Genomic DNA, 15076 nt, shown 5'->3' with positions numbered 1-15076 from the left:
ATTAGCTTGACGTCATGTTACATTTTTTCTTTATTTTGTCCCCAGAAATGCGTAATTAAAATCTTTCGGTTTACTCATATTACACCGTGTAATTTATTTGAGAGATAAAAGACGTACATAGATATGTACGTCTAAAGTCTAATCGTCTACCGCCCACGCCCATGGAACAATGGCAACTCCAGGGATCTTAGAAGCTAAAGATCAACTTTCCGATTTCTGATTTATCTGTATTAAAATTGTAAGGCAATATTATACGGTCAATTTTGTTTCTTTTATTAATACTTACGCTCAGTAAGCAATATTATTCCCTTTTATAAATAAATACCTAAATATTTGTAAATACCAAAACATGAAAAACAACTTTATATTTAACCACATGTAGTGAAATATTTAACCATTCTTTTTCCTGTTATTTTCTTTGACATAACATCATAACTAAAATTAAAATTAGCAACATTTAAACAACAAACCACTCATTTATTATTATTAGTAACATTACCCAGTTATCAACTCGCAGACATAGATTAAACAAGGCACTAATAATTGCAATTATTTTAACATTTCAAGAAATGTAATAAAGTAGTATAAGTATCTGCAATAATGTATAAGTCCTAACCTAACCATTATGGGTCATTTGTTGCCTTAAATGATAAATAAATAAAATTAAATATAACCTACTTATACAAATAATAATTATAAAGAATTCGATTATTTACTACTTAAATATATTTACAGCAGTGAGGTAGAAGTCACTCAAAAACTAGTAAAAATAAAATACTGAGGTGATCATTTCCTGATCGATCAAATGGTACTTATTTTCGATTGTCAATAAGGCGCTACATATTTCTATCAGAAGTAGGTTTTATCGACAACCGTCATTGTACCTTTTGATTAAAAAAAAATACATATTATGCTTAGGTCGGAATTAAACGAATTAAATACTTTTATTACGAGTGGCTTCTCTCCAACAATTAAAAATAGAATCTGTGGCACAAGCCCTTTATCAGTTCTCAGTAAAACAATAGGTACACCGCGAAGAATAACAAATTAAAGTCCAATTAACTTCATTAACTATTCGCATCCAGACCAGTTCTACGTATTCTTTTAATTAAAAAGTTCTAGTTCCATTTTTAAATATTTGCGTTAAAATGTGGAGCGCTTGTGTTTTGTTATTGCTCGCAGGTATGTACAGGCGAGTTTAAAATTGCCAGATAGTTGGGCTTAGTATACTATGTATTTCATCCAAATATACTGTTTGCAAATCTAAACCAGACATAGGTGTTATGTTATTATTAATAATCATTAATCCATTGATATTATGATAGTTTCTAAAGCCTATCATATTAACAACATCGTCTTCAAACAAAATAGTACGTCTTCAAACATAATTACTTCACAGCTGTGCATTGTTTCTGTGATATTTGGCATTCAAGTTGAACAATTTTAGGGTCAACAACTGCTTTTTTGGTCATAACTTTTAATCTTTAATTTAATTTAATTTATTTGGGAAACATACAGCACATAATAATACATTAAGGTAAACAAACATAGTTAACTCATAAGCCAAAACAGTTTCCACTTATAGCTATTACAGAATTCTTTGCTCCGAAAAATAATACAAGTAAAATTAAAGAAAGTTGATTTTAACAAGCAGGAATAAATAGTTCGACACGCATGATTAAAGTATTCAAGCACAAATTCTTCAAAATCAAATTTCGAAAGTGTTTTTTAGACCATGTTTAAAAAATTCATAAAAAAATAAGTATTCATTTTCTTCTTTCAAAATATGGCTCTTGCGAATAGAGATAAAAGATTGAAGAACCGATGGCCGTTGGTCTTATAATTCTATCTGTAGTGCAAATTTAGGAATTTCAACTCAAAACTTGTCAAAAATCGATGAGAACCGTGTGGAGCCCCTTAAGGCGGGAGTACTTAACCCTCCCAATTTTTGTCCCATACTTAAAAGGGAGTGTACAAGTTTCTAATGGGTTGGCAACGCGCACGTGACACTCCTTGAGTTGCAGGCGTCCATAGGTTACGGTGACCGCTTTCCATCAGGCGGACCGTATGCTTGTTTGCCACCGATGCAGTATTAAAAAAAGTTATTGAATTCGCTATCCTAATTTCAATTTTATTTCATTTATTATGATATCACTTTCCACGCCAACTGTACTTTGCAATTGCATTTCTATCGGCTACGTATAATTAATGGTAACAATAATTGCAGCATCGAGTGCAGCAAATGCATCATCCCGGAGGAATAAGCGGGTAAATTATCATTTAATTGTTTTAAATCGTTTGATCAATATTTGGGTTTGTATCGATATTTAAATGGAATTATTTTGTGTTGCAGCAAGACTATTGGAGTTGGGGACTGGTAGAGGATATTGAGCCAACAAATGTGAGTTTATATCACACCCTTAAAACCGGCCAAGAGCGTGTCGGGCCACGCTCAGTGTAGGATTCCATAGTTTACCGTATTTTTTTCCAAAACTGTTCACCCTATCAACATCAAAATAATTTTCCTAGAAAGTCTTTATAAAGTTCTACTTTCGAGATTTTTTTCACGCATTCGACACATTTTTTTTTTACTTTAGGAGCGATTATTTCCGAAAATATGAGCATTGTCAAAAAGTGATTTTAGTGAACCCCAATTCATTTTTAAATACCTATCCAACAATATATCGGATTATGCGACGTTCTTGCCAATGTCACTTCTTCCTATTCGCAATTCTGGACAACCTGCATTCTACGCAATTAGTATTTCACCTCATTCGCTATTGTGCACAGTTATTACTTGGGAACAGTGGCGTTTCTTCCTGTTCGCGATTCTGCACATTCTGAATTGTACACAATAATTTTTGACCTCATGCGCTATTGTGTACAGTCATTATTTGTGTACAGTAGCGATTCTTCCTGTTCGCAATTCTGCACAATCTAAGTTCCACACAATAGGTATTTCGCCTCATCCGGTACGACCGGTCTGGCTTAGTCGGTAGTGACCCTGCCTGCTAAGCCGCGGTCCTGGGTTCGAATCCCGGTAAGGGCATTTATTTGTGTGATGAGCACAGATATTTGTTCCTGAGTCATGGATGTTTTCTATGTATATTATAAGTATGTATTTATCTATTTAAGTATGTATATAGTCGCTTAGCACCCATACTACAAGCTTTGCTTAGTTTGGGGCTAAGTTGATCTGTGTAAGGTGTCCCCAATATTTATTTATTTTATTCATTCGCTACTGTGCACAGCCATTATTTGTGTACAGTACTTATAGTTTCTTCCTATTCACAATTCTACGCAATCTGAATTCGACCCAATAGTATTTCACCTCATTCGATTTTATACACAGTCAATACTTGTGTAAATTAGCAATTCTTCATGTTCGCAATTCTGTACAATCTCATCTTCTTCAATCCCCGCAAACGAGATGTTTCACCACATTGACCATTGTCGCCCGACAGCATAGATTAAATATAAGATCATACCATACCATACATTAAAATGCGACCGCCTAAGAACGCGCATACACTACACCACACGTAGATGGCGCTACTAATCATTTGATCACCAGGAACCTGCCAGTAAATTAAACGCTGGAAGCTTCGGCCCGGATCCAACCCGATCTAGCGTAGGTCATCCTTAAGTTCTCGAGTAATATTTATAAACATCTAAAAATTATTTCAGAGTCAACTAGTGTCCGCGACTCCGACCGACGATGAAGCGAATGCGTGTCTACCGTACACCTCAACTATGCCTGACTTCTACAAGCCAGGGCGGCGAATAAGCGAAACCAGTAAGTAAATAAGTCGTCCGAAGGCCGCGAGTTCAAGTCACACACTAATACAGTATTTTTCCATTCTTAAATGTATTACTAGTTAAAAGAAGTGTGTTTCATTCGCACGAAGAGGTTTGCTTCTTTTTAGGGTTCCGTACCAAAAAGGTACAACAGGAACCCTTATGGTGCGACTCTGTCCGTCTGTCTGTCCGTCTGTCACATTCCTAAATATCTCGAGAACTACTAATGCTATCAACTTGAAATTTGGAATAATTGTGAACATTGTAAACCTCTACAAATAGAAAGTATAATTTTTTTAAATATATTAATTTTAATTGTAGAAAATGGCCAAAATGAAAGGGGGGCAAACTGTAAATTTCAAGTTACTAGGTCAAGTGGGGTATCGTTGGAAAGAGCTCAAATTGAACGTAAATAAGCTATTTTTTATAATTTTTGTGTTGTGGAAAAAAAAAGAATTTTGAAGGAAAATGTAAAAAAAAATACCGTCCCCCCCTTATCTCCGAAGTTTACCAACGAAAAATTATGAAAATTTTAGTAAACATTGGTTTTATGCTATATATTACAGGAAAAATATAATCGTGTTTGTATATTGAATACTTTTTTTTTAATTCACAAAAAACTTTTCAGATTTTTACTTTCAATTTACCCACCCTTGCGGATGTATATCGTACTTCAAATTAATACGAGATGTTACGTAAACCATCTTCTGTCCAATAAAGTAAAAACTGTTTAAATCGGTTAACATTATAAAGAATTATCCCTGAAAAACCAGGTCGCGCAAATTAGTTCGCAAATTGACCGGGAGATGGCGCTATACACTATAATACTCATTAGTGCCTATACTTTTGTCTTCTAGTCAAGTCATTAGAGTTATATGAAAATATGAGATTATTTTTACTAGGTAGTTTGAAAGAAAGTTTGTACGGAACCCTCGGTGGGCGAGTCCGACTTGCACTTGGCCGGTTTTTTTTTCCTAATGCGAACTGCTAAGGAATGGAACATGCTCCCCTCATCTGTATTCTAATATTCTGGGTGTATTCAAGTCAAGAGTGAATAGGCTGTTACTGAACCAGTGAGCTACAACCTCGGCCTTGTCGTCACTTTCCATCAGGTCAATCACTGGCCAGTTTATAATTTAATTTTTTTTTTTTTTTATGTTTAGCAGATGGTACTTATCACAAATTTGTAAACAAACAACATGGTCCAGGGTCTCAAGATCTGGCCGTACCGTAGGCTGAATTTTTAAATTTTTCCTTTTACCTAAGGAGTCTTTCTCCTTCCGCCTCAGTCGTTCCCTCAATGCTGAGGGTCGTGACATCATGTCATTCTGTTGAAGACTAAGTCCCTCCATAGGCATCCAGTTCCTCGGCAAGAGCATGGTCTCGTGCAGTTTTAATTGCAGTAATTTGAACACACCATCTAGTAGGGGAAGAAAGAAGCTCTTAGAGACTACACATCTCCGAGGGATCTCCGCGAGGCTCTGCACTTATAAAACATCAAAGGTTTGATTCTTTGAGAAGTTAGTGTGGTGGCTTACCTCTCATCCCTTTCACGCATTGATGTTTTAGTTCCGAAAACCTTCCCGTGTTAAAAGATGTAAAAGGTAAGAAGATAGTTTGAAGCTGAGATAACGATATTAGATAGAAGCTGTAACATGCCGTTTTAGGGTTCCGCAGCCACAGGGTAAAACTAGACCTAATTAAATCTCCGCTGTTCTGCCAACTAACAGACTGTGTCTCTCATGAACCGTGATTTTTTTTTATTTATTTATTTGAGAAACAAACAGTCGTTTACAAATTGTTACAATTTTTTCTTAAATCTAGTCTTGGAGTTTCCTTATTTTTTACAATATTGCAGTCTATATAAAAATACTACTTTCATGAGTAGATTCACGAGAGCCAGGCAATAGTCTATATTTTTATAATTATTATATTAACATCAAGTTATTCTCGCCAAGTTTCGCGAATCGTCCCATTTTTTTATTTTGTTTAATTCAATTCAATTCAATTCAATATATCTTTATTCATGTAGGCCTAGTTACAAGCTCTTATGAATAGTTCATTACATATATGTTATGATCTTAATCTAACCTAATTATCAGAGCAATTTATTGTTGTAATTATTGTTCATAATAATATTGAGTCTATAATATACAATTTCATATAAAAATAATCGTTAAACAAAAAATATATAATTAGGTATATGTATATATTAAAATACATGTCTAGAATATTTCTAGGAAAAATCCAATGTCCAAAAAAATACAATATTAATTTCATCAACAATAATAATAATAAAAAACGTAAAAATAAGAAACCATTTCGAATAACAATTAATCCCACGTTGTTTTATCATTCATGTAGTCTTGTGTTGTATAATAAGCTTTGGAAATGAGTACACGCTTTACATGATTCTTAAATTTACAAGTCAGTAATATGATTCGGAAGTTTATTATAAAATCGAACACAATTACCCATGAATGATTTTTTAATTTTACAGAGCCGTGTGAAGGGCACCGCGAGTTTATGTTTATTTCTAGTATTTATATTATGTACATCACAGTTTTTCTTAAAATTACAAATGTTTTTATGTACATACATAATATTCTCATAAATATATTGACAATGCACTGTCATTATATTAATGTCCTTAAACTTATCTCTAAGCGAGTCTCTATGGTTCATTTTATATATTGCTCGAATAGCCCTCTTCTGCAGAATAAATATGGTATTTATCTCTGAAGCACTGCCCCAAAGTAAAATACCATATGACATAATGCTGTGAAAGTAACTAAAATAAACTAATCGAGCTGTTTTCACGTCTGTTAACTGACGGATCTTGCTCACTGCAAAAGCTGCAGAACTAAGTCTATTCGAGAGGTTAACAATATGGGGACCCCACTGAAGTTTAGAATCTAAAGTTATACCAAGAAAAACTGTACTATCTACCAGTTCCAATTCCTCATCCTTCACAACGACACTTGTTTGCTCATTCCTTACGTTACTATTAGTGACAAACTTAATATATTTAGTCTTTTTTTCATTTAATAATAAATTATTAGCATTGAACCAGTTCAATACTTTAGAGATAGCATTGTTTACATCACTGTGAGCTTGTTGCTGTCGTTTGAGTTTGAAAATAAGTGAGGTGTCGTCTGCAAACAATACTATATCATGGTGGGTCTTTACAAGGTTTAATAATATTTGTGTTTTACCATATAAGTGTTTTGGTTGTATTACACTGTAAGCTTATATGTGAAATAAACGAAATTGAAATTGAAAAATTGAAATAGGTGTAGGTACATGAAGATTATAAAACTATGTGGGTAGGTACTTAAATGTAGAAAATTATGGGTACTAACATAATTACCGGCATTACGAGAACAGTAATTTAGAAAATTAATGACCGAAAATACATTTTATTGAATTAATGGAACTGTTAAACAAATCAATTTGATAAAGTTTTTCATTTTCGTTAAATAATTTACAAACACGTGTTATAAATACATTTTGTACATAGCATGTTCTACTAAAGGGAATGGAAAATATTTTCTTCTTCTGACAAAGGCGCTGACGTCTACGAGGAACTTTTAAATTAATTTGCTGTAATAGTTGGGGGACATCTAACACATTGTTCATAATTTTGAAAAGTAGGACAGAATCTACACAGTCTCGTCGACTAGAGAGAGTTTGGAGTTTATGATGTGCCAACGAATCATTATAGTTAAGGTATGTGTGACTGGTTCTGAAATCAAGGGTTCTAACAAATTTCTTTTGGATTCGTTCTAGTCTCTCAATATGTACCTTATGATAGGGTTTCCAAACTGCGCAGGCAAACTCGAGATGACTGCGAACAAAACTGTTGAAAAGGATTTTATAAGTTACAATATTTTTGAAAGGCTTTCCTACACGTAAAACAAAACCCAGTTGCTTGTAGGCTTTTTTTACAATCGAGTCTAAATGAGGTACAAATGTTAGTTTTGAGTCCATAATGACTCCAAGGTCCCGAATTTGTGTTACTCTACTCAAATTATGGTTACCTATTGTTAAATTATAGTTAATATTATGTTTTTTCTTTGAAAAATTGATTACGTAACATTTATTCAGGTTTAAAAATAATTTATTTTCAGTACAAAAGGCCTCAAGATTTAACAAGTCTTCTTGGAGCAAATGATAATCTTCGACTGAATTAATTATTTTATAGATTTTGGTATCATCCGCGTAGAGTAGCACTTTTGAGTTTTTAATATATTTGTCTATATCATTAATAAAAAGCGTAAATAGTAAAGGGCCTAAATGAGATCCCTGTGGTACTCCGGAACTAATAGACCTCCATTGCGAAGCATAACCTGCCAGAACAACACATTGGGTCCGATTTTCTATGTAAGATTTAATCCAACGGAATAAGTCTCCGTGTATTCCGAGGTGCCAAAGCTTGAGTAAAATGTGATAGTTAGACATTAAAAATTTTCACAAATGAATTGGTCAGAAAAGTACAATCAGTGCTAAATACAAAAATTAAATTAGTGGCAATATTTTTACTCATTTTATTTATTCCATCTTTGTCACGCAAAATAAATACAATGCACAATGTAGGTACAATATTCATATACATAAAATAAAAAAAATCACACAAGGCTATTTATTTATATTTATTTACATTAACTAACTAACAAGACATTTTCTACACTGAGAGAAATTTGCATTGTGAATTTAACAAGTTCGACTTGTTGCGGTTTATCCGTTTGAATCAGCCAAACGTATGTTTAAAACAATATGTGTCAGGTTGTATTTATAAAATCGACTTGTTGATTCAAATATATTGCCGATTCAAATGACAAGTAGCTTGTTGTTTGAACCAAAGAGCACGTAGGCGCTATTTTAACCAAAAAACTTGTTGAACGAACATGAAAACTGGTTGTATTTTCTCTCAGTGTACTAGTCAATCATGCCGCGCAGAAGAAGTTACCTTTTAAAAACAGCAGTTTCAATAGTAACGTTTTCAGAGAGTCCTCAATCTAAAGGTGAAAAGATGGAATGGACAGCAACTGAATACCCTTTAGTACTGTTAAAAGGCTATTTTTGTAGCACTGAGGTTTTAAGAGACTACAATTTCTTCACATTTTGTGTTATTTTTAACCGACTTCAAAAAAGGAGGAGGTTCTCAATTCGACTGAATGTTTTTTTTTTTATGAAGCATATATACTACATCTCAATATTATATTATAAACTATTGTATCCAGGTGACGGCTTTCATCCCGTGGATGTCGTAGAAGTCGACTGTAGGACATGGGTTTCATTGTGGTGTGGGCAAAGGGCAGGCAACTTGTCACTGTATGACTATTTTTTTTTTACCTATAAATTTGTCAAGAGTGGCACTGAAACTTACAGTTATATGTACTCTGCCTACCCCGCTTGTGACTAAAGACGTGAATAAATGTATTCAGTTTGTGTTTTATTTTCAGAGTGCTTCGAATATGATTGGCAGATAAAAGACCAAGAGGAGAGAGATCAAAAGGAAAAGGCGTGTAAGTTGTTTTGCTCTTCGTCCGTGTGGAAAGATCCAAAATAACGTTTTCATATCACGATTTCATTAAAGGATTTAAAGGGCCTTTAATTTTCTTTTCTGCTAGGAAAGAGCAATGTGACACTTTTCCTCACTGCTAGGAAGGAGCAATTGGTACTTTTCACACATTTTTGTACATAATTTATTTGGTTTGGTTATCATTGTAGACGTTTGATGCTTGTAGGTTTGGCATACAGAAGAAGAAAGGCTGGCTTACACTCGTTTCGGAACCTAGTCGTCGGTGGCCGAAGGGCTCTTCAAGGCGAATACCCTCACATGGTAATATTATCTTCTTGACAGGTGGCTGCCGCTTTTGTTCAATGTTAATCAGTCCGTAAATTGAAGGAGACTCAATCTTAGTATCTTCAAACTACTAAATTTGCTCGCCATATATTATATCCAATAGAAATCACATCGATCGCAGTTGTATGTGTTTTGCTGACAAGTCGCCGTGTGCCTGCTATACGGCCACAATTCAAAAAAACATTTTTTCGAGAAATCGCGTCTCAAAGTTTTGAGAGTACCTATAGTTGAGGCTGTTAAATAGGATCTTATTTCTTGAGTTTTAGGTCTATGAATTTGAAATTTAGCTATTTTTACTCGGAATGATATAACCCTCCATTAGATCACGCCACTTTTCGCAAAAAAAATCTTTTTTTTAAGATACAATGCCTGAAAGACAGGTATTTAGAGTTATGGCTGTATTGCAGAAACATTTTTTTATGATTTTGAGATGCGTCCAAAATTAAACGATATTATTCGATAAAGGTATCATGCAAATATATATGAAAAAACACCAAATAGTTAAAATCATTTTATTTACGAACTTTGACAGTAACGATAGCAATAATTATGTGTAACTAGCTTATAATCATCAACATTATATTACGTCATTACCAAATAATATTAATTATTTAAAATTGAAAAAATAAAACTTTGTAGCTTACGTATCTTGGTGTCACCCTGGATAGAAGCCTGAATTTCAAGGAACACCTAACCAGCCTCTCTGCGAAGCTCAAGACCCGGAACAGCATCTATCACAAGCTTACTGGAACTACCTGGAGTGCCAGCGCGGCAACATTTCGGACAACCGCGCTATCCCTAGTCTACTCCTCTGCCGAATACTGCTCAGCGGTGTGGCTAAACAGCACCCATACTACCGCGGTAACGCCCAGCTGAACCACACTATGCGACTCATCAGAGGCTGCCTAAAACCAACTCCCACACACTGGTTGCCGGTGCTGACTCATATTTTATTTACCTCTAAACTTCCGCCGAGAAAAGTGCCTATTTCGTGAAATCGCCAAGATTCGAGCACACAAGTTTACCCATCCACCGAGACCTCGACGCGCTAAAGGCTCTCAGACTGAAGTCTCGACTACCCCCCCAAATTGAATTCCACTAAAGTGGATTACAAGTAAGCCCCTTAGAGGCATGGATAATGGACTGGGTAGCCAGAGCTCTTCCTACAGAGCTGTACGAGTTCGATACTGGGGCCCGACCGGTGTGATTTAAGGAGCATCGACAGGTTTGGTGTCGGCTGAACCGTATCAGGACAGGCATCGGAAACTGCTCATCTTTGTGGTGCAGATGGAGATGGTGCGAGTCTGTGGAGTGACAGTGTGGCCACCCAGATCCGACGGTGCACCATATAGCCTTCGAGTGCCCCATAACCAAGTTTAGCGGAAAAAGGGCAGATCTTAAGACACTTTCGACAAATCATCATCCTCCTTGCGTTATCCCGGCATTTGCCACGGCTCATGGGAGCCTAGGGTCCGCTTTGACAACTAAGACACTTTCGACAAATGCCGTTGAATTGTTGAAATTTTAATAATTTAAGTAGAGAACTGACTGGTAAAAATAATTATGACCTTAGTAATGAGACATATTGAACTGCACTTGTAAGAAAACAAAGTTTAGATTTGTTTAATCATTTTGTGTAGTAGTTTCGGCGTCGGGCTGGTAATTTTGTAATAACAAGTGTGATACTGACTGTTTGACACAATATTTAAAGGGATTTATCGCAATTATCACTCAAGTTTTTAGGACGCAACTCAAAACTTACATTTAAAATGTGTGCTATACAGCCACAACTCAAAACGGCCGTCGGTTTACATGCGAACAAACTGGCAAGTGGCCGTATTGCAGGGAATCTTCTGACAATTTATGGTCAATTCCATACGGCCACTTGTGAGAAAAAGGCTCTTAAGGACCTTTTTTGCTATGGCTCTCGAAATAAGGTCGTAAATTGAACGATTTTGAATACGAATCTGCAATAATCCAGAAAATTAAAAATTTTGAGTTGTGGCCGTATAGCAGGCACACGGCGAAGTGCCAATACTCAAACATTTCACCTTAATTGTAAGGCCTGGGTGCACGCTCAGAGCGTTCGTTTCGGCGGGGCGTGCAGCGGGACAAGTGTGCGTCCACGCTATGCAGCGTCCACTCAGGACACTTGTTATTATTATTATTTATTATTTCCTTTATTTATCTCTTTTCTTAGATTTATTATATTATATTATTATTATTATTTGTATGTCTTACCATATCTCGGGACCATGGGGTCCCGGACTTTTGGGAGGCATGTGTGGGGCCGAAGCCAACAGCACAGAGGCCCTTTTAGACACTTTAATCTAAAGGCAAGGGATACACCTGGCGGATACCATTATTATTATATTATTATTTATTATTATTAGGAGCCTGTTGTGTCCCACTGCTGGGCAAAGGCCTCCCCCCTCTTTTTCCAATCTTCCCGATCTCGGGCAGTTTCGGGCCAGTTGTTAAGGAAGCAATCCAAGTCGTCTCGCCATCGCCGGCGGGGTCTGCCGGATCCTCGCGTTAGGCCGGGTTGCCACTCTGTGGCAATCTTAGCCCACAGCTCACTCGGCATGCGGCAGACGTGTCCAGCCCAGTCCCATTTTAGCTTGGCCGCTTTCCGAGCCACATCGACAATTTTTGTCTTGGAGCGCAGCGTAGTGTTCCGGACACTTGTATGAGCTTCAATTGTTGGACATGCACGCCGCACGCCCCGCCCGCTGCACGCGCACTCATGCATGCATTCATAGTGAGTTTGAACTGTTGATGTTTAAAATTTGTATTTTCTTTGCAGGGAGCGATAGGCTGGAGAGCCGTAGAAGGGACGTGGGTCTTCAAATGTGGAGGGGCTCTAATCAGCCCCCGATTCGTACTGACAGCTGCACATTGCACCAAGTCCTCACGGGATCCCACTGTGGCTGAAGCTGCTCCGAAGATCGTGAGGCTGGGGGCGAGGAATATACTTGATACTGTGAGTACTTTCTGATGATATATATTATATATATAGATAGCTCGTAGTGTAGTGCGTCTAAATTTGTTTAGAAATATAATAACAAATACTGACTCAGACACTGCTGGTGTTTTGCTTACAGCCTGAACCCCACGATGAGCGAATCACTAGAATCATCGTCCACCCCTACTTCACGGCTCCTCGCAAGTACAACGACATAGCTCTACTACAGTTGTCCAAAGATGTCGAGTTCTCAAGATACATCCAGCCGGCTTGCTTGTGGACCTCGTTGAATACGAGCACTATTTCTGGAGCTACAATAACTGGATGGGGTGTTGTGGCGGAAGGTACATTCATCTTCACTATATCAGCCCTTTATCGTTCACTGCTGAGCATAGGCCCCCTGTCTAGTAGGTGCGCTACTTCTCCCGGTCTTGAGCTAGTCTCATCCAGTTGTGACCCGAAATTTTCCAGATGTCGTCCACCTAACAAGCCAACAGATGTCAAGCGCTTCTTGTATCTGTAAGCAGCCACCATTCCGTCAACATTTTATTCTTCACTGTGCCTAGCAAAATGTACATCATGACTCATTATGTACGTAAGGGCCGGTTGATTCAAACCGTCTGTCACCATTAAAGCGTTCGTTAAATTTTATTGTATGGGAAGTTCCATAGATGTCTGCTGCTTGACGATGAAGTGTCTGTCAACTGTAGTTGATGCAACTGGATCTATTCTTGAAAGTAGGATGATGATCTACTGGAACTGTCCTTGTCCAGAAACAGCTATAGTCCGATTTCAGCAGAGAGGTTATGTATGGTTTAAAAGTATCACTTTATCTCGATTTCTCCAATAAGTTATCCATCATCAAATAATTGTCACTGATAAAATATATGAAATTTATTGTGTTCTTATACTCCATCTTTTTATATTAAGGTAGTCGCGATTCATCCCCAAACCTTAAAACTGCCGAGGTGGACGTCATAGAACCCACCACCTGTGACGGGCTACTTCGTCGCTACTGCAACCGAAACTGGTGCGGGCTAGACCAGGCCCAGATCTGCGCTGGGAAACCGTCGGGAGGGGTCGACACCTGCCAGGTACTACTTACTACTACTTACAGTGTAAGTGCACGCTCATATTGGGTTATGTGCACAGCAAAAAGGAGTGTACAAGATCTAAGGGGGTTCGGGTTGCTGACGACTCAAAGGACAATAGATAGACGGAACAAATTAGTTCCGTAGGTCCTTCCATCACCAGCACACCGCACCCTCGTTGGGCTCTGACAGCCTTACTCACCGGCAGGACCACAACACTATGTTTATTTCAATCTCTTTCACACCAGACTGTATAAAAACCAATGCTGGTTTACACAAACCCCAAACTTTGGAGTGTGTTTAAATACGAATGGAAACCATTTAATTAGGTTAAACGTTTCAACAGGGCCGAAAACCGATTAAAAAGCATTGGAAGTTTCACCCGTTTCGAGGCATGTGAGTGATCACGTTCGAAAAAGTATTTTAAACATCCGATATGCACTGCACTTGCGTCGTTTTATAATGAGGGTATTAAACGTTTATATCTCCACCTGGATTTCATTTTATTTAATGCTGTCCGTTTGTTTTTGATGTAAATTTTGGCAATAAAAATATTACGATAAAACCTGGCGATCATGGAAAGCGCGGATTGGGGAGATTATTTTTAACCCCCGACGCAAAAATGACGGGGTTTTATAAGTTTGACGAGTCTGTCTGTCTGTGGCATCGTAGCTCCCCAACGGATGTTTTTTTTTAAAGCTCAATTAGTCGGGAGTATTCTTACTTCCTAGGCATGTCTTTTTTATGGGATAGAAGGCAAACGAGCAGACAGGTCGTCTGATGGTGAGCGATGGACATCGATCCACCATGTCGGGGTTTTTATCTTTATTTATTTTTTTATCCAATGGTCGTCGGAGGTCCGTGTATTTAAGGTTTTCATGTGTCATCCCTCCCCCACCCACCTCCTTGTAGAGTAGTCGGTCAATAACATTGTATAATTATAGTTGTAGAAATTATAACTACTTACGCAAGATAATTCCCACACACATTGACCTTTATATCTCACGCTATCTAATTTAATAGCAAACAACCATAAACATTATTGGGATTAGTCCGGTTTCTTCACGATGTTTTCCTTCATCGAAGAACGACTGGCATTTTTCCACTATATCTAGGGAGGGAAAATATAACCTCGATATGGCTTTTCCTTTCCCAGGGGGATTCCGGCGGGCCATTGCAGGTGCGAGCGGGGTCACTGACCTCGGTGGTGGGCGTGACGTCATTCGGCTTCGGCTGCGCGCGCGCCGGCGCGCCTGGCGTCTATACCAAAGTTGCAGCGTTCAGAGAGTGGATCGAACAACATGTGTGGGGATAGGCTTTGAAATATCATTTAATAAAATATTTTATAAATTA

The 15076-nt window shown here is 37.3% G+C and overlaps 1 protein-coding gene across 1 annotated transcript; it reads left to right on the top strand.

The window, feature by feature from the left end:
* Window positions 1-1055: 1055 nt before the first annotated feature.
* Window positions 1056-15076, top strand: LOC125233946 (serine protease snake-like). The gene is made up of 10 exons (XM_048140121.1): window positions 1056-1182; window positions 2228-2268; window positions 2354-2401; window positions 3688-3796; window positions 9264-9326; window positions 9549-9643; window positions 12474-12650; window positions 12772-12976; window positions 13563-13726; window positions 14880-15076. The coding sequence occupies exons 1-10, from the start codon at window positions 1149-1151 to the stop codon at window positions 15036-15038; spliced, it is 1095 nt and encodes a 364-aa protein (XP_047996078.1). The 5' UTR covers window positions 1056-1148; the 3' UTR covers window positions 15039-15076.

The sequence above is a fragment of the Leguminivora glycinivorella genome, chromosome 15 (genome assembly GCF_023078275.1).
Source record: "Leguminivora glycinivorella isolate SPB_JAAS2020 chromosome 15, LegGlyc_1.1, whole genome shotgun sequence".
In the NCBI taxonomy this organism is placed as follows: Eukaryota; Metazoa; Arthropoda; class Insecta; order Lepidoptera; family Tortricidae; genus Leguminivora; species Leguminivora glycinivorella.
Note: the sequence above shows the minus strand (reverse complement) of the source record. Positions and strands in the feature narration are given on the sequence as shown.